The sequence below is a fragment of the Andrographis paniculata genome, unplaced genomic scaffold, assembly GCF_009805555.1.
Source record: "Andrographis paniculata isolate CXL003 unplaced genomic scaffold, ASM980555v1 Contig66END, whole genome shotgun sequence".
NCBI classification, from domain to species: Eukaryota; Viridiplantae; Streptophyta; class Magnoliopsida; order Lamiales; family Acanthaceae; genus Andrographis; species Andrographis paniculata.
In genome coordinates this window covers 4,505,747-4,525,723 of record NW_026137602.1, presented here as the reverse complement: position 1 = coordinate 4,525,723, position 19,977 = coordinate 4,505,747, and the positions used below count along the sequence as shown (strand labels likewise).

Here is a 19,977-nt window from a genome sequence, read left to right as displayed (position 1 = left end):
ATTGCATGATACTACGTTGTATGAAATCCTACCACCATAAAACTTTTCTCGTGAAGATGATTTTCTATCTATATATTTTGCATGGTAAGGGGATTTTATGCAATATTTTTTAAAATATAAGTGAGCGTAGGGATTTTTTAAAGTAAAATGGGGATTTATGCTGAGTATCGAAACCACAAAGTGGTTACATGCAATATTTTTTAAAGTGTAAGGGGACGTCACGCAATTTTTAATGTAAAGGAGAATTTACGCTGACTTTTGAAATCACAAGGGAGTAATGGACAATTTTGCCTAATATTTATCGAAAATGTGGTCCTTGTTTGAGTTAGCAAAAATCCTACACTAATTTGCGCTCAAATTTTGTCAATGCCTTTTTGGTTGAATATATTTTATTTTTTTATAGAGCTTGGGAACCGCAGCCGTACTAGTTGAATCATGACTTGAAGGTGTGAAATCATGATTTTACGACTATTTCTTACTTACACCACTTGTTTATTTGATGAATGTATTTTTTTATATTAAATATAAATAATTGTTCATATAAAATTAGTTTGGTGAACAAACCGTTAAGAGTTTTAACATTTTTTGCTATAAATTTTTTACATTTTTTAAAATGTATTAATATTATTCCATCCATTAGATTTTTAATAAAATATATTTTTTTGTCATTCAAAGTATGTTTATTTTTTTGAAAAAAAAAATTATACTATCATCTTTGTATTTTTTTTATTATAGAAGAAAAAGATAACTATTATTATTTTTTTAAAAATATTATTTAAATTAAAATCTAAATCAAACAAATCTCAACCTTCAAGATAAATGTTGCATTATTAATAATAATAATAATAATAATAATGGTAAATTAATATTTTATTTATTATGTGAAATTCGGACACTGTTTATCCGACAGCAGCACGGCGTGGATTCCAGGCTGGAGGAGCCGATCTGAGAACGACGGCAAGCCTCGGCTTCAGGTCATTCTATTAAATTCGAGTATATAATAATAATAATAATAATAATAATAATAATAATAATAATAATAATTTCTAAAATATTTTTTATAGTTTGGGGTCCGTTTAAGTTATATAAAATTAATCAGAAAAACGTGCTAACTATTGATGAGCAAAAATTAAAAATATTCTAATTCAACTTCTTTTTTTTAGTCCAATTCAAAAAAGTCCATCAACTTAATAGAACTAAAAATGAAAATTTGAATTTGAATGGAGGTGGACTTATCACCGTGAAGTCATGGCCTAATGTGACTTGTTTGTCGAGCCTAGTTCGCAGGGTATTAGGTTTGACCAGGATTTACGGGTGCATATTTTCGGGTAGCGACTGCAGATTCTCATGTAAAAAAAAAGAGACTATTTTATACTTTTGCTCTCTATTGATTGTGAACATATTAAATTATTTTTAATCAGAGTCGACGATTAGAATTATTAATTATAATATAACTAATTAATTATAATATAATAAGAGAATATTTATATTATAATGTGTTAATAGTTAAATTACATAAAATGGAACAGTAGGTTGTTGAATATATCATTATCATCCAATGGGTGGATGCTTTTCATTTAGTTGAGATTTTGTATTAGTCTTATCTGTCATTGACTTTGCACTCTCATATATACATAATAATAATAATAATAATAATATAAATTATTATATAGTCTCTCCTTCCCATGTACGGTGTCTGCTACACTGTAAATACGGTAGTTTTAGTTTAGGAGGGGTGTAATTAGTATATAATTAAGAATGTATTAGTGAAAATAATTATCTTATAATATAAATAATTATAAATTAAGATTAAGATAACTAATTAGTTTAATTAAAATTTTAAAAAAATAAAATTAATAAGTTTAAAATGAGATTAAAGTGTGTAATTATTTTTCAAAAAAGAAAAGTGACATGGTACATGGGACGGACATAAACGGCAATGTGAATTTGGTATACTGGACGGAGGGAGTAATATATATAGTTGTCATTGACCCAAGTCAATAATAATAATAATAATAATAATAATAATAGAAATATGGTTAAATGGGTGATTTAGGGTAACACCACCGACAGAAGGCAAAAAAAATAAAATAAAATAAAATAAATAAAATAAAATGGCTAGGAATTCATATGTCACAAAAAGAATAGATTTAATTTATTCATTAATGTAATTATGTGCATTAATGATTAATTAAATAGACAGTGTTTAATTAATTAGAAAATTAAATATAAGTTGCATTCTCTAGTTTAATGGCCCACGATTAGACTGCCATTAATTCCCAATTAATTAATTACAGCTCAAAACCTCCATATAAATATACTTAAATTTTTACTCTATAATGACCTAAAATTAAAAAATAAAAATAAACGTATTAAAAAAAATGAAAATAAAAAGGATATTGATCGGTGTTAATGAGTACTTTTTTTATATAATTAATGACATTTCATATATTAAACAATTAAAATATTGAATTTAATGGATATAAAAAGTACATAATGATATAATGACATTTTGCCTATACAAAATAAGCAAAGAATATAGATCGATGCTTTATTGAATTTGATTTTGAACAACATAAGATTCATGTTTCCACGATACGATTTGTATTACAATTTTTCGGAAATATTACATTTATACTTTCTATTAAAAATATATTCCCTCTGTGATAAAATATATTTGTACCGGTTTTTTTAAATAATTATTTTTTTGTTATGAATTGACAAATTTATTCAGATTAAAAGTAATAATAGAATAAAGAGTAAAAAAGTAAAATTTATGTTTAAAAAAAAAACAATAGTTATTCGATGTCCCAAATAAAAAAAATAGGACATTAGTTTGTGGACGGAGAGAGCACTGGTATTAACATGTTCAACTTTGAAAACAATTGATTTTGTGCATATTATTAAAGATGTGAGTTTTTAATTTTAATTTTAAATAAAACATAAGTTTAGGATGCAATAGTTACAAAAAATAAATAAATATATATTATAATGATATTCTTAATGAAAAAAAAATGCTATTATTATAAAGCAAACAGAATTTTTTTTTTTTTAATTTTATTTTTTCTGCAGCAGCTAATATAACTAATTAATTAAGATCAAATCAATGCAATTAGTGCAATAATGCAAATTTAAATTAATATCGTCATCATTTATTATTACATCACCTTGATTACCAGTTAAATCCCTCTTAACCTACGAGGACAACAACCTAATCTAGTATTTATTTATTTATTATTATTCTTTTTATTAAAAAAGAAAACTCTTTTATATTTTGATGGTTTGAAAATTTAATATTTTTATAATAATAAAAAAATTATATTTAATATTATATTTTAAAAATAAAGAATATATATATATATAGTATTAATTAAAAATAAATCTTGAGTGTATACAAACAAAGACTTTGTTTACATGTGAATTTTTAGTCATGATTTTATTATTTCAATTTTTTTTTTCTCTAAAAACATCAAATCAAATACTCAATTTTCATTTATTTTATTACAGTAAAATATAATTTTACATTCAAAAGCATCGCATCAATACATATTTATATCAAATCAAACAACTATTTTAATTTAAAATTTTACTATTCAAATTTGTTGGAACCCAATTTATTTTGGTATATGAGCTTCCTACTTTCATACTGCTGCTTTTTATAGTTTTCATTTCGAATAACTTGTCTTATTAACTTGTCCCAGTATAGTGATCAATTGAATAATAGTTATATTGTATTAAAATATTATTGTAGTCCCAATATATATAAAAATAAAATTGATTTAGTAATGAATACATAAGGTGATCGGGTCGATTGTAGATATTTATTAATTTATGTTTATGGTTGACGTTTTTTTGTCAAGAATTTATTTCTGTCACATGCACTGCATTACTACTCTCATCTTCTTCCTCATCTAACTATATATATATATATATATATATAATTGTGTGTGGCCGCAGCGCAGACCAATGCATTGCATTAATTTTTCTGTATCTATCTATCTATCTATCTATGTGTCCCCAACTACCCTTAATTTTGCTGTGTGTGAGTGATATGTATATATATATATATATATTTTTTATAATGAATGAAATTGCAGTCGCTACCCGAAAATGCGCAGTGGGTAACCTCTGATCGAATTTAATATCCTTTAAACTAGGTCGAACGAACAGGCGATCTGAAGTGAGAATGATTTAAACCTATAATCTCACGGTCAAAAGTTTAACCCCACGCCACCAAATATATATGTATTAAGAGAGAGGGGGGGGGGGGGGGGGGAGGGGGGTGTTGTAAATGCAGCAGCAGATGTAGCTTTGGAGCAGATCAGTGCATTAATGTCCATCCCAACGCTCTTCCTCCCTTATTCAATGTCATCACTCAACCTATCTGTTTCCATTTCGATTTCGATTTGATAATCATATAACAACAATTAGTTTAATTTCAAGGTTAAAAAGTTATATATTTCAATAAATTTTTACTCAAGTAAAATAATATATTTAAATAAGTTTTTTCTTTTTACTTTTATAAGTTCAATAAAAACTTGAGTAGGGCAGGGCATTCATCATTCCACTCATCTTAAATAATAAGAATATATACATGCAATCTAGTTAAGGATTAAATTATTTCAGTCAGTACATAAAAATACTATAAAATAACATATTGTATAAAATATTAATATATATTTTATTTGTGTAGTATAAATATATATTAGCTATTAGTAATGTAACAATCGCTCATGTATATAACACAAATTCAAATACAAGTTATAAAATTATTAAATAAGAAAAGGGGGTACATATATATATTATTATAGGGTGTGTTTAGTTTTGGATTATAAACTAAAAAAATCACTATTCAAACTTATATGGTCATAATAAAAATATATTTTTTTACAAAATATATATCAAAATACAATTTTAAAACATATTTTAAATATCAAGTCATAGCCAAATAAACTCATACCATCACCTAAATAAAAAATTAGCACAACATTGTAGAGGAATTTGATATAATATTTTATGATGAAAAAATAATATAAAAAAAAAAAAAAAGTAGTAAGCAAATAAAAAATTGCCAAAACTTACTTAACTCGATAATCTTTAACTTATCTTTATTTTATTTTAGTAACTTTGAACCTGCAATCACTATTTTGCAAATGGGCAAGGGTGTCTTTGTTCGGAGGTTTGGATTAGGATTTGAATATTAAAAATTTTGAATGTAAATAGTTATATGATGCCATATAAATAGGTTTGATGTAATGTTTTGAATGTAATATTAAATTTCAATGTAATATATAAATTAAAAAATTAAAAAAAAAAAAGTCACAGTAAATTTATCTTAGAAGTGGGGGGTGGGTGGGTCACTATATTAATAACCTATATATCTTCATCTTCCTCTACATATACACATACCTAATTACCACTCCATTATACAATCCAAGTTACCTCTCCAACAGGGACTTCAATTAATTCCAATTCCAATATATATATATATATATATATCTTCCAAACCCCAAACCATAATTAGATCATTTTCATAAGTTCGGATATTATCAAGGATCGTCCAAACATTAATCATGGGACACCTAATTCTTGCAATGGCAATGGCAATGGCAATGGTGGCCCTGTGGTGGAGCTCCGCCGCAGCTCAGTCCACAGTGACCTTGGTCCCGGCCATCGTCACATTCGGCGACTCCGTTGTCGACATCGGCAACAACGACTACATCCCGACCGTGTTCAAGGCCAATTATCCGCCCTACGGTCGCGACTTCCGCAACCAAGAGGCCACCGGAAGATTCTGTAATGGCAAATTAGCCACTGATATTACAGGTTTGTTTAGACAGAGCTTTTTGAATTTTTTTTATAACAAATAAATATTTGATGCAATATTTTTTAAAATAATAATATATTTTTAACTTTAATTATGTAATGGCAGCTGAAACTCTCGGATTCACGAGCTACGCGCCGGCGTATCTCAGCCCTCAGGCCACCGGAAAGAACCTTCTCCTTGGAGCTAATTTCGCCTCCGCCGGCTCCGGTTACGACGACCACACCGCGCTTCTTAGTGTACGTTAAATGTCGTAAATTTATGTTTTTTTGGTTTTGTTCTTTTACTTAAAATTTTTTAACATATTTTTCTAAAAAAATATTAATATATTATACATATTTATTATTTTTATATTATCTACGCAATTCTCTATATTTGGCATCATAAAAATATTTTCAAATCAAAACACAAACTAAACACCCTATATTTTTCGCAAAAAATTTGATAAAAACTAAAATATCCGAACCACAAAAAAAGGCATGTACATTTTTAGTCTATTAATTATTTCTATATAAAAACGTTTTGTTAATTAATGTTACCTCCATAATTTTATATTTTTTTGGGTTACATTTTCTATGTTACTTTGAATGAATATAATTATATGGGAGTATTTTTTTTTTTAATTTTGTTATTATTATTTTCTTTTTCACTATAAATAGTAATTGTGAACTATAAAAATTTACATGTATTAATTTTATCATTAATTATAAAATATATATATAAATAGTATTAGAATATCTATTTTTATTTATTTTAAATATTCTATAACAAACTAATAATTAATTGAAAACATAGCTTGTGGAAATAACAAAAAATAGAAAAATAAATACAAAACTGGGTATACATTAACACAAGTAATAATAATTATATAATTAATTGAATTTGGGGTTGCACGTGCAGCACGTGATTCCATTATCACAGCAGCTTCAGTACTACAAAGAGTATCAGGGAAAGCTTGCGAAGGTCGCCGGAAGTTCTCAGGCGGCGGCGACGCTAATTAAGGATGCGCTCTACCTGGTCTCCGCCGGCAGCAGCGACTACGTCCAGAATTACTACGTCAATCCGTTCATCAACAAGGCCTACACTACCGATCAGTACTCTTCTTACCTCGTCGGAATATTCTCCAATTTCATCAAGGTACTGTATAAAATCAATTACCAAATCGAAATCGAAACTGAAATTGAAATTGAAATTGGAACTGGAATTGCATCGATTGTAGATAATCGATTTAATTTGGCGTTGGTTGAGCAGAGCCTGCACGGTTTGGGGGCGAGGAGGATCGGCGTGACGTCGCTGCCGCCGCTGGGGTGCGTGCCGGCGGTACGGACACTGTTCGGATTCCATGACCGGGGATGCGTCTCGAGGATCAACACGGACGCACAGCAATTCAATAAGAAGCTCAACACGGCCGTGTCGCAGCTGCAGAAGCAGCTCCCTGACCTCAAGATCGTCGTCTTTGACGTCTTCAAACCCCTCTACGACATCGTCGCCAATCCTGCTAAAAATGGTATAATTGCACCTCTTTTTATTTATTTAATTATTATTTAAGAAATATTATAGATAATTATATAAATAGTACTATCTCCATGTCCATCCAAATTAATTTTTTTTTAAAAAAAAATAATAACTCTCAACTATATATCAAAATATTTTATTTTTTTATTTTACACATTATTTTCAAAGATAAAATCAGACATTATATTACTTTATTTCATTATACATATAATATTAATTTACCTTAATCTGCATGTAAAAATCAAATAAAAAATATATTGGTGGACTAAGAAAATATAATAATCATGTGAATGATATAATTTAATACTTTCAATTGAACATGTGATCAGAGTGTTAAAATAATATTATCTACTATGGTACAATTATTTCAAATTTTGATTTTGTTTTTTCGACTATGAAATTTAATTCAAATTAAATTCAAAATTTATGCAAGCAATTTTATTTTTCCCCTCCCGCCACCCAATAATAATAATAAAAAAAAAAACTGTTGTCGTAATATTTAAATGACTAAAATGATAACTAAAAAAACATTTTTTTTTTACATATATCGATTAATTTTGACATATATATATGTATATATATATATATATCTTCAGGGTTCAAGGAGGCGACGAGAGGGTGCTGCGGGACAGGGAGAGTCGAGACAACCTCGTTGCTATGCAATCCAAAGTCGATCGGGACTTGTAATAATGCGTCCGAGTACGTGTTTTGGGACAGCGTCCATCCCTCGCAGGCTGCAAATCAGATCCTCGCCGACAGCTTGATTGCTGCCGGCATCGGCCTCATTGCATGAACGAATTATAGGCCGGGCCGGGTGACAATGTCATGGTCTGATGCATGTATATGCAGCCAGTTATCTTCTTCTTTTTTTTTTTTTTTTTTTTCATATGTGAAATTTACAGTACAATCGATTGATCGATCATCTTTGGTTCTATCTTTTGGTTTGTCGCATTTTATTTTGTTTTGATCCTTCAATTTGTTGTCATGAATTAGTACTTTTGATGATGATAAATGATATGAGTACACATGTTGTCCCTTAGCACAAATCTTAATTAGTTCTATTTATACAAATTTTCAATTTTTAAATGGACTGAAAATAGTCAATTTTATTTAAAATTATACAATGTAGAAAAAAATAAATAAATAAATAAAAATTCAAAACTACATAAAGTCTAATGTCCGAATATAAAGTTACAAAATAATTCCGCTACATATCTTAGATTTGTGTTGATCCGGCCAAGTCAGTATGTTAATACATATCTCAATATCAGTATATATTGCGTTATAAGATAATATAATTTTTTTATTTTTTTTTAAACAAATTTATTACTTGCAATAGTTATTTTTATTTAAAAGATTATATGCAAAACCGATTTTTTATAGATAAATATTAAAATTGAAAATTCACAAATATAATGTTAATTTTTTTATCGGAAAAATAAACATGTTACTTTCGTTTATTTAAGTATAATAAGGTGAGGCATGAAAGTGAGGGACGTGATTGTCACGTACTTACTTAAAATATAATGTCCTATAAACTATAGTCATTTTCATAAAAGATTTTATATTCTTTCGATCCCAATTAATAATTTAAATTTGATATTGATTTCAACCTTTTTTTATAAAAATAATATTTTTATTAAAAACTATATAAGATTATTAGTATTAATTTTAAATTAAAATAATAAAAAAAACAAGCCCTTATTTGATAGTATTTGCATCACACATTCACACCCATTTTTATATTTTAATTTTTTACCAATCACATGATACACGTACGATTCGTATCTTTCGATCTTCACAAAATCAACACCAATAATATAATATATTAAAAAAGAAATCATTCTTACAGATTTTGCAAAATCCTGTCTGTGACAGTGTGACACTCTAATATTATAAAAATAATAATAATAATATTTTTCAATTAAAATATAAGTGCAGTTATATCATGTGCAAATTTTATATAGTCCCAAACCGAAGGGCAAGACCGTAATTTCCTTAAAATAAGAAGGGCACATCCGTCAATCCGCGTCTATATAAACGGCCCTCAATCCTCCCTCAAAAAACCCACCAATCAAAATGAAGCTAGTAATCCTCCTCATTTCCGCAACGGCTCTCCTCGCCGCGAACGCCCGACCCGACCCGGATTTCAACCCGATCCGGCTCCGGAGCGAGGGTCGGGTCGGAGCCTTCGTCAACAACTGCGAGAGCTGGCGGTTGGCGTCGGAGGTGAACAATTTCCGAAGCTGGAAGGTGGTCCCGGAGCAGTGCGTGGACTACGTGAAAAGCTACATGACGGTGGAGGTCGGAATCCAGACACAGTACGAATACGACGTCGGCACGGTGGTGCTGGAGGCGATTGAGTATCTGAACACGGTGTCGCCGGCGAAGGGGAAGAATGACACGTGGCTGTTCGATCTAACCGACACGTTGCTCTCCAGTCTTCCGTACTATAGCCGGCCCGGTGCCAATTACGGGTCTGTGCATACGACGTCGTTTTAATCTTCACCTATTACTATTTCTCTTTTATGATTTAAAATTATAATTAAAAAAATGTTTTACAAAATCCCTTTAAAAATTTGATGCATGGAATTCTATATAAAATTTTCTAAAACACACAAAATTTCTTATAATATTTTGACTTATAAAAGAATATAGTGTAAATTTTATAAAATGAACGATTCTCTTATATTTTAAAAAATATTTCACATAATTTATTTAAACATGAAAGAGTTTTCGGCAATTTCTAAGAGTTTTCGGCAATTTCTATGAATTATATGTAATATTTTTTAAAATACCAAAAAATTTGGTATAATTTATTACTTACAAGAAAGAACAGCGCTTATTTTACAAAATTTGAGTAAATTATAATTAATTTTTTCTATAAATAAAAATTATATATCAATGGACTTGGGCCGGGCCGATCCATTTGGACAATCTAACGGCAAGTGTGGAATTAATTAACTTAACGGTATTTATAATGTGCAGGGGAAATCCGTTCAATGAAACGGCGTTCAACGAATACATTAAGGAAGGGAACTCACCGTTGGTGCCCAACGTTAACTATTTGTACAAAGACGCGCAAGAGAAGGGGTTCAAAATCGTCATCCTCTCGGGGATTAGCGAGGATCTAAGACCCGTCGTAGAAGCCAATTTGAATAAAGTTGGATTCGCAAAATGGGATAAGCTCATCCTCAAGTATGCATTCTACATGTGTTTCGGTTTTCAAAGTTTATTTGAATCTGTCTATTAAATGATCTGAACAGTTTAAGCTGTTATGGATATATATATCATTAATTTATTTATCTATATACGGAAGGTAACCGTAGACATATGGCGGACGAGGACAGTGGAACTCGAACTCGAGATATATGTCTTTGATATCATATTATGATATCAGTTGACTCCCGTGTGTAGATAAACAAATTAATGATAGGTATTACTAGCAACTTAAGTTTCAAGGTGAGACGGTCATTTCCATAATTTAATACTGTTTAAAGTCGTCATTGACTTTAGAAAAATTCTGATAAATATAGTGCACACTCGAACAATAACCGTAATAATTTGAATGAACATATGATAATTGATTAGGTACAAGCCGGGAATGCCGACGAAGGATTTCAAAGCAAGCGAGCGAGCACAACTTAAGAAAGACGGGTTCAAAGTGATCGGGAATGTTGGAGATCAATGGAGCGATTTGCTAACGGGGACAAACGCCGGGAAGCGAGCATTCAAGATCCCAAATGCTTTATACTACTCGTAGTGAGACGACGGCGACGGCGGTGGCGGTTTCGAGCCGGACCGGCCACATTCCGGTCGACCGGCCGGTTTGTGATCTTTGTTGTTGAAGTGTTAATTATGTTATGATATGAATAAGGTGTAAGTGCATGGACTGCAGGATAATAAATTTCAGTGGAGCACGTGCCTGCCTATTAACAAATTCAGGGCCCATTTGGTTATTATTATTAGTTATTTAATTTATTTTCTCGATTCAAACGAATGGATAAGATCAATTAATAACGAGTTCGGAATTGTATACAAACTACATAATTTATAAAAAAAAATTAAAAAAAAAAACCATTTAAAAAATAATGACACATTCCTACGTTATTAAAATAAAATAAGGATTATTTAGCTTGTATTACAAATTTTCTGTAAAGTATTTTTTAATAATCATATAAGTACTTTTTTGTTTTTGTCACAGATTTTTTTTTTTTTTTTTTTTTTTTATCGGTCGATGACTCGTTTCTATTTTTTTTAAGTGAATTTATTTATTTTAAATATATTTAATAAATATTTCGTCTCATATCTATCTATCTGTATTAGATGTAGTATAAATAAATATAAAATGACCAAACTAACCTTATTAATATTGTATAATATAAAAGTAATGACATGTTGTAAATTAGAAAGGTATTTGTAATATTAGATAAATAGTACAGTTTACTAAAAAATAAAATAAAATTTTATTATGGGACTGACAAAAATAGAAAAATAAATAGATTGTTAAGAGAATAAAGGAGAATAAATCAATTTAATTAAATATCTAAATCTCACTATTTCTATTTCTCTTTGATAAACAATTTTTTTTATTTATGTTTAAAAAATTTATTTTTATAAAATTAGTTTTAATTTAATTATAATATTTTTTTTATTTGTATATATAAAATTTTACTATTATCTACAAAGATGATATACATATTGTATATATTTTATTGAGATATTGCTAAAAATATTAAAAATACTAACAATAATACTTATATAAAATATAATAAAATAATATTATCAATTATTATTAATAAGTTACTAATGTATAGTATCTAAAATACGGTCTCTTTAACAAAATTGATCTGATCAGAAACGAAGGAAGTAATTTTTTATGTTGAAAATTAATAGTATTATGTGTGGATTATATTATGTGTACTATAATTCATGTATTGTATATATGGCCTAAACTGTTTTTTCAGTTTCGTAACTGACCCCTTATCATTTTAGTCCAGTAAGTGGAGCATGTCGCAAATTATATTCATAAATGGAAATTTTAGTTGTTTTAGTCCTCCGACGCCGGGTCTCGCCCGCATGGCTCGTCGGAAGCCTCGTGTCCGCCAGGTCAGTAATACCTTGGGACACTTGGATTTTTAATTTTTTTTTAATTTTTTTTCAATTGGACTAATTAAAAAAATTAAAAAATACAAATAAAATTAAAAATAAGTTTTTTTTTTTTAAAAAAAAAAATACACGTGTCTGCCAGTGTCGCTGACCTGGCGGACGCGTGGCCTCCGGCGAGTTACGTGGGCGTGTTCGGTGCCGAAGGACTAAAACAACGAAAATTTTTTACTTATTGAACCAGTTTGCGACAGCCTCCACTTACGGGACTAAAATGATAAGGGGGTCATTTATGAGACTAAAAAAACAGTTCACCCATATATATTATGTAAGTATAAAAATTGTATTTTTTTAACTATTATATAGCCGGATGTCTTTTATTACGTGCAATGTTATAGTTATTATACTGAATTTTATTAAATGTCAATATATGTTTGAAATTTTAATCAATTAATACTATGCTGGTACCGGAGGAAATGTTCATTTGAATTTTTATAATAAATTAAAAAAATAATATTATTATATTAGTTTATAAAATATGTAAAATAATTTTAATTTTTTTAATTTTTTTTTTATTTTATGTATATATGTAATAATTTTTTGTAATTTAAATAAAAATTTAACATATTTTTATATTAATATATAATTATTTTTATTATAATAAAAAATAATATTTTAAGTAAAACTAAAAAAAGTGATAACTAAATACTTTTTGTTGAAATAAAAGAAATACTACTGCATCAGTTTCATAAGAAGACTATTATAAGTTGTTTATGTGTTGATTTTCAAAATTAATCATTATATTAATACGTGGTACAAATAAATAAAATAACAAAATATTTGTATTAATCCATTATAATACAAATATAATAATATTTATGAAATAAATTATACTAATATAATAATATTTTTAGTGTTAAATATAATAATTAAAAAATAATATTAACTTTTTAAAGAAAAAAAATCAATCTTCATAATTCTTTTATAATATTATAAAAAAAGAAAAAAAAATCAAATTAACCACGTGGGATCTAATGATTTGATTTGATTTTATTTCTGTTTCTAATAAATCTTTTAATAAAGTCCTCACATTTCTTATCTCTTCCCGCTACGACCGTACAATAAAACTTTGTCCATTTCTGCCACGTCCTTACTGCAGTATTATCCTCTCTCGGTGCCATTTCTTATATCCATTTTTTCATTTTCATATGGCCCCATTTATTTTTATTATTTTTTTATTTTGAAAAAAATTATACACTCTAATTTTATTTTAAAAATTTTAATTTATAATTTTTAAAATTTTAATTATACTAATCAGTTATCTTAATTTTAATCTATAATTATTTTCACTAATATTATTACAAGAAAATATTATTTTTGTAACAAATTTTTTTCGTTCCTAAATCTACTATTGCCATTACTAATGACATTAGAAACGGAATCAGTGATAAAATTACGTTAGTTACGTAAACTTTAGAAACGAAATTCCTTTACAAATATACTATTTTTTTTTTGTAATGTACATTTTAATTATTTATTAATTATAATCCTCTTAAATTCTCATTTCTACGGTAAAATGGACAACATATCAAGAACGAAGGGAGTAGTATTGTTCGTCCATCAGTATTATTTTTTATTTTCGTTTGTTCCAAAATAAAGTTACTAGTATTTTCTAATTTAGTAATTGTCCTACTTACATAACATTATAAATATCTTTCCAACTTATACTATATTACAAAAATATCATTAGTTTTATATTATATAATACTAATAAGAGTATTTTTATTTTTTTCACTGTAACCAAATATAATACTAGTATTAAAAAATCTACATGTAAAAAATAAACGATAATCTTTCTACAGGACGGAGGGAACATTTTTTTTCTTGTATAACTAGTCATAAATTTTTAGTACGTGTTCATTTAGCGTTTTTAGAATAATTGATTTTTTTTTTTTTTTTTTGTAGTATGAGAAAGATTTAGAAAAAAAAAATTGTTTTATTTAATTTATTTATTTTTATGATTTTAAAAATTAGATTATTTCAATTTTAAAAAATCCAATTTAATTTATTATGTTAGTATTTATTTTTTATGATTTTTTAAAATAATTATACTAAAATATGACCTTACAAAAGAATGTATATAATTTATAACTTTTTTTTAAAAAAATTATCAAAAATACTTTTTAATAAATTCTAACTAGGTAAAAGTTTCTTTTAGCCGATCAATCATTTATTTTTATTTGATACATCCCATAGCTATATATTTTTTATATTTTTCAATTGAATTATATATTTTTTAAATAAAAAATAAATTCTTTTTTTTTTTGCAACTCTATTCTCTATTGATATTTCTCTGCAATTATATTTTTTATACCAAAAATCTCTTTTAGTGTCTCCGTCCGAATTATGTGTATTCATTTGAGTTTTGGACGTAGACATAGATATATTAGTATTATAAAGTAATAATACAATAAAACAAAAAATAATTTTGTTATTAAAGTAATTTATCTTTTAATAACATTGTTTGTAAAATTGTATAAGGTATAAGGATCTGTTTGGTTGATGTCTTCCAGCGAGTTAATATTATGTTTTCAACTTTTTTTAAAAAAAATGTATTTCCTACGTCCCATAACAAAGTATCAATTTTTTCATTTTAGTCCGTCCCATAATAAAGTATTTGTAAAAAGCAAATAGATATTTAGTTTTGGGACATTTAGTTTCGGGACGGATGGAGTATATATATTAATACATCATATAGAATTTATTCAAAATCTATTCATTTTATCTATTTATTTATGTCTCTCTCTTTAATAAATAAAATTTCTGTTTATTTGTAAAATTAATTTATTTAAATTACAAATATATAATTTTTTATTTATATGTATTATATAAAAAATTATTTCTACAAAATAATAAAATATAAATTTTAATATTTTTAATTTTATATGTATTAAATTATAATCAAATATTAATTATTTTTAATTCAATTTTTAACTAAAAAATTCAACCGTAACCAAACATACTCTAAATTTATTTTTTATTACGATAAATTTGACTATATCAATTTTTATCAAAATTTCTTGACTTATATATATTAGATATTAATTATTTCTGTGACAATTACGTTTTATTTTAAGCAAAAAATAAAAAATAAAAAATTAAATAATAACCACACAAGTACAACAAAAGAAAACATCTAAAACGAAATTGCAATAATTTCACCGACGAAATAAACCACGTGCGCATTAGGAATTGGGCCTGGTGGGCCCACCGACACCCAGTAATTTTCGAAAAAACTCAAGGGCAATTTAGTCAGTCCGTGTCTATAAAAACCCCCCTAACGTCCGTAGGAACACATCATCACAACACAAAATGAGATCATCAACGATCATTCTCATTCTCGCAGCCACACTCCTCCTGGCGGATGCCCGGCCCGACCCGGAATCCAACCCGATCCAGCTCGTGACGGACGGCCGGGTCGGGTCCGTCGTCACCAACTGCCGGAGCTGGCGGTTGGCGTCGGAGGTGAACAACTTCCGGAACTGGCGAGTGGTGCCGGCGCAGTGCGTGAAATACGTTAAAAACTACATCACCGACATCGTCGCCGTCAAGACGCAGTACGAAGCCGACGTCGCCATGGTGGTGGCGGAGGCCGTCGAATTTCTCAACTCCGTCCCGCCGACCGCCGGAAAAAACGACACGTGGCTCTTCGACCTCACCGATACCTTGCTCTCCAGCATCCCTTACTATAGCAGCCCCGACGCCAATTTCGGGTCCGCACGTTCAAAACGACGTCTTTTCACATACATATATATATATATATAAATATAGATACAGAAGTTGCAGAGAAATTAATTAATGGTGTAATTTGCAGAGGGAATGCGTTCAATCGAACGGCGTTCAACGATTACATAAAGGAGGGGAAGATGCCGGCGGTGCCCGCCATTAAAGAGCTGTACAACGAAGCTCAGAAGAAGGGTTTCAAAGTCGTGATTTTGTCGGGAACAAGCGAGGATCTCAGGGAGGTTCTGGAGGCGAATTTGAAGAAAGCAGGATTTGAAAATTGGGAGAAATTCATCCTCAAGTACGTCAAAATCGATAGAAATTACTCAAATTAGGTTAATTTGAAATTAATTGATTTTGTGATCAGGAAAAAGCCATCGATGCCGACGAGGGATTTCAAGGCGAGCGAGAGAGCACAGCTGAAGAAAGACGGGTATAAAGTGATCGGGAACGTTGGGGATCAGTGGATCGATTTGCTGACGGGGAAGAACGCGGGAAAGCGAGCTTTTAAGATTCCGAATGCACTGTATTATGTGAAGTGAGTAGCAGGCGCTGTGAAGACGACGACAGCGACGACGTCGTTTTATCGTCGAGAGGTGTATTTTTATATAATAAGGTGTAATTGCATGTACCGTAGGAATGACGTACCGGAGAGAATTGAAGAGGCATGCAAAGCACCATTGGCATGGCTCTTTGTCGTTCAGTACTTCAATGCTTTTTCTCTTTAATGTCATTATCTTATGATAAAAAGAGTTCAAATATATTTATGTTATATGTATAATTTATTTAATATATGTAAAATTTTATGGATTTTTTACAAATATATATATATTTAATAATTAATAATATTTTCTATTACAACACAGAAATCAAACTTGCCAAATATTATTGGATTTGTGGTATGTTTCATTTTCTCATTTTTCATATTTGTTTTAATAAATACTTTAATTTAGTGTCTAAATGGTGTATTATATCACAATATTAGAAGTAATTTTATTCTTATAGTCATAACCATAGCAAATAATTATTTTTGTTAGAATATATATATATATATATATATTTAGTATTATATTTCTAAAACATCAAAACACAATCAAATAAATTTATTATTTTTAACACTTCTTAAATTCATACAAAAAAATAGTATTGTATCATTTAATTTTTGAATAAAAAACATTCAAATCCAAAATAAATTAGAGGTTCCATTCACATTTATATTTTCTATTTTGTTATTTTTATGAAATATAGTTTTTGATAAAATAAAACATATAAAAAGTATACACATTATTGCCAATGCATTTTTCCGGCAGCTGTCGTATGATTGAAAATTACAATTAATAAAGTAAAACAATAATTTTTTTTTTTTGTTTTTTGTTTTTGTGATTTAAAATTGACTTGAAATGAAGATTGATTAATTTTTATTTAAATAATATTTTAATATAATATTTCATGAAAAAATTAGTATGTTTTTATTAGAATACAAAATAAATTATATTTACGTGATAATCTGTATCCGTTATTTTTCTAATACAATTTTAGTAAAAAAGTCGTGCATTCCATCTCGAATTACCCATCATTTTATTTTATTTTTCAAAATTATCGAATCAAATAATTGATTTTTACTTAATATATTACTCCATCCGAAAAAAAAAATAAATTTAAGTGGGACATATAGAAATAAAAAAAATTGATAAATTAAGTGGGAGAGAGTTGGTATTAAAAAACTAGTATATCATTTAAAACATCACATGCATATATATATTAAATTTTATTTTTATATTCTTTTTAGCCTTAAAATTCAAATTCAGACAAAACAATTCGAATAATAAAAAATGTTGTCGGGATGAAATTTGGGGACCAAATGTACAGACAAAATATGTGGCACAAAGAAAATGCACTGTCTGCTGACGTGTCAGCTGTGTACTGATTCACTATTTATGTACATATTTTTTTAAATTTTGCTGATTCTTTCTATCCCATTTTAGTCGGATTTCATTTCATTTTATTTTTTGGGGAAATATAAAATTTAATACTTTTTTTATCCCAACTAATTTGTCTCATTTAAATTAGAGATAGAATTTTAGATATTGTTTAATTAGTAAGTAATTAAAAAATATATTAATAAAATAAATTATAATTTAATAAAAACAATTATAAATTAAAATTAAAAAGACTAAATAGTTTAATTAAAATAAAAATTTAATTAAACAAAAGATTATAAATTATAATTTTTAAAATGTGATTGAGCGTATTATTATATTTTTTTAAAAAAAAATTGATAAATTATGTGGGACGGAGAAATAATGGACAAATTAAACAGCATTAAAGAAGTATATGATTAGTTCAGGGTGTGTTTGTTTGAAAGACTTTTACTATGTACACAAAATTTTTCTTTCGAAATATTAAATTAAATATATATTTCTTTTTTTAATTTAAAATTTTTTACAATTCAAAATTCGATCCAAACCCCAAACAAATACACCCATAATGTTTGCAGTTATTTTTATTAATATATTTATTAGATATTAATTATTGTGTAATTTAGTCCCGTGTATTATAGAAAGGTGAAAGTATTACTCCCTCCATTCACGAACTAACGTCCTACTTTTTTATTTGGAATATTCAACAATTATTGTCATTCTTTCTATTTTTATATATTAAATTTACTCTTTTGTCCTTACTCTATTTACTCTTTTATTTTCTATACACAATTTATTATATATATATATATATATGATCCCACAGGTAGATAAAAAATATAAGGACGAATTCAATTCTATTTCCCACGTGATCTTATAAGAATTTTCCACTTCAGTTTTAAAATTATGCTATTTCATAAAAAAAGAGAATTTTATTATGATCAAATATCGTTTTTTCCTATCATTGTTTTTGGTATAATTTTATTATTTTCAATATCATAAAAATATATTTAACTCCTTCACATAAGAAAAATATGATTTGTTTTATATTATTGTATTTGATATTAAAAATATTCTTATATTTTATATAAATTATTTATTGTATATCTATTACTCCATCCGTCCACAAACTAATGTCCTACTTTCTTATTTGGGACGTCTAACAACTATTGTATTATTTTCTTTTTTAAACATAAATTTTACATTTCTACCCTCCATTCATTTATTACTTTTAATCTCTACCATACAATTAGGAACAAATTTGCCAATTCATAACAAAAAAGACAATCACCTAAAAAATCGTGCAAATATATTTTAGAATAACAAAAATTGGACGAAAGGGTATAAAAGATAAATAGAAGTATTTATATATATATATTATTTGTACTATTTATTAATATAATATTTAATATTAAAAAATCTATATATAAAAAATCGATATTAATTAATATTAATATACGTTTTATTCAAAATTAAGAATTTAATATAGTAGACAGTGGAAATATAAACCAAATAATCAATTGTGCAGAGAGTTTGGCCTTTTGGGTTTGTTTATCCAATTTTTTTGGATGACACGATTGATAATTGTAGTAATTAGTTTTTTAAATGATTATAAAATTTAGTTTATTATTTCATTTTTTACAAATATCTTGGGTGTGTCCTTTTTTAAAAAAACAAAACAATATATTTTTTCAAAAATAATTAATATATTACACATTTATTATATATATATTTATGTAATATCTTATATCTTACATAAAAATATATCATTTCAAACTATTTTATTAAACAAACACACCCTCTTTATTTTATCATTACATTATTATTTTT

The 19,977-nt window shown here is 27.3% G+C and overlaps 3 protein-coding genes across 3 annotated transcripts; all 3 read left to right on the top strand.

Annotated features, from left to right (window-relative positions):
- The first annotated feature begins 5,434 nt into the window (after nucleotides 1-5,434).
- On the top strand, nucleotides 5,435-8,425 carry LOC127263197 (GDSL esterase/lipase APG-like). Its single transcript, XM_051292223.1, has 5 exons — nucleotides 5,435-5,826; nucleotides 5,933-6,063; nucleotides 6,725-6,961; nucleotides 7,076-7,331; nucleotides 7,936-8,425. The coding sequence occupies exons 1-5, from the start codon at nucleotides 5,574-5,576 to the stop codon at nucleotides 8,130-8,132; spliced, it is 1,074 nt and encodes a 357-aa protein (XP_051148180.1). The 5' UTR covers nucleotides 5,435-5,573; the 3' UTR covers nucleotides 8,133-8,425.
- Nucleotides 8,426-9,395: 970 nt separating this feature from the next.
- LOC127263200 (acid phosphatase 1-like) lies at nucleotides 9,396-11,279 on the top strand. The gene is made up of 3 exons (XM_051292226.1): nucleotides 9,396-9,816; nucleotides 10,328-10,537; nucleotides 10,931-11,279. Exons 1-3 carry the CDS (start codon nucleotides 9,419-9,421, stop codon nucleotides 11,100-11,102), a joined length of 780 nt encoding a protein of 259 aa, XP_051148183.1. The 5' UTR covers nucleotides 9,396-9,418; the 3' UTR covers nucleotides 11,103-11,279.
- A 4,526-nt stretch (nucleotides 11,280-15,805) lies between these two features.
- On the top strand, nucleotides 15,806-16,989 carry LOC127263178 (stem 28 kDa glycoprotein-like). Its single transcript, XM_051292188.1, has 3 exons — nucleotides 15,806-16,218; nucleotides 16,320-16,529; nucleotides 16,596-16,989. Exons 1-3 carry the CDS (start codon nucleotides 15,818-15,820, stop codon nucleotides 16,768-16,770), a joined length of 786 nt encoding a protein of 261 aa, XP_051148145.1. The 5' UTR covers nucleotides 15,806-15,817; the 3' UTR covers nucleotides 16,771-16,989.
- Nucleotides 16,990-19,977: the final 2,988 nt, after the last annotated feature.

Excerpts from the sequence above, each read along its gene's own strand:
- LOC127263197 (XM_051292223.1), top strand. The coding sequence starts at position 5,574 with ATGGGACACCTAATTCTTGCAATGGCAATGGCAATGGCAATGGTGGCC. Across the intron at positions 5,827-5,932 it reads ATTAGCCACTGATATTACAG|CTGAAACTCTCGGATTCACG; the intron begins GTTTGTTTAGAC and ends ATGTAATGGCAG. Across the intron at positions 7,332-7,935 it reads CGCCAATCCTGCTAAAAATG|GGTTCAAGGAGGCGACGAGA; the intron begins GTATAATTGCAC and ends ATATATCTTCAG.
- LOC127263200 (XM_051292226.1), top strand. The coding sequence starts at position 9,419 with ATGAAGCTAGTAATCCTCCTCATTTCCGCAACGGCTCTCCTCGCCGCG. Across the intron at positions 9,817-10,327 it reads CGGCCCGGTGCCAATTACGG|GGGAAATCCGTTCAATGAAA; the intron begins GTCTGTGCATAC and ends TATAATGTGCAG. Across the intron at positions 10,538-10,930 it reads TGGGATAAGCTCATCCTCAA|GTACAAGCCGGGAATGCCGA; the intron begins GTATGCATTCTA and ends ATAATTGATTAG.
- LOC127263178 (XM_051292188.1), top strand. The coding sequence starts at position 15,818 with ATGAGATCATCAACGATCATTCTCATTCTCGCAGCCACACTCCTCCTG. Across the intron at positions 16,219-16,319 it reads AGCCCCGACGCCAATTTCGG|AGGGAATGCGTTCAATCGAA; the intron begins GTCCGCACGTTC and ends TGTAATTTGCAG. Across the intron at positions 16,530-16,595 it reads TGGGAGAAATTCATCCTCAA|GAAAAAGCCATCGATGCCGA; the intron begins GTACGTCAAAAT and ends TTTTGTGATCAG.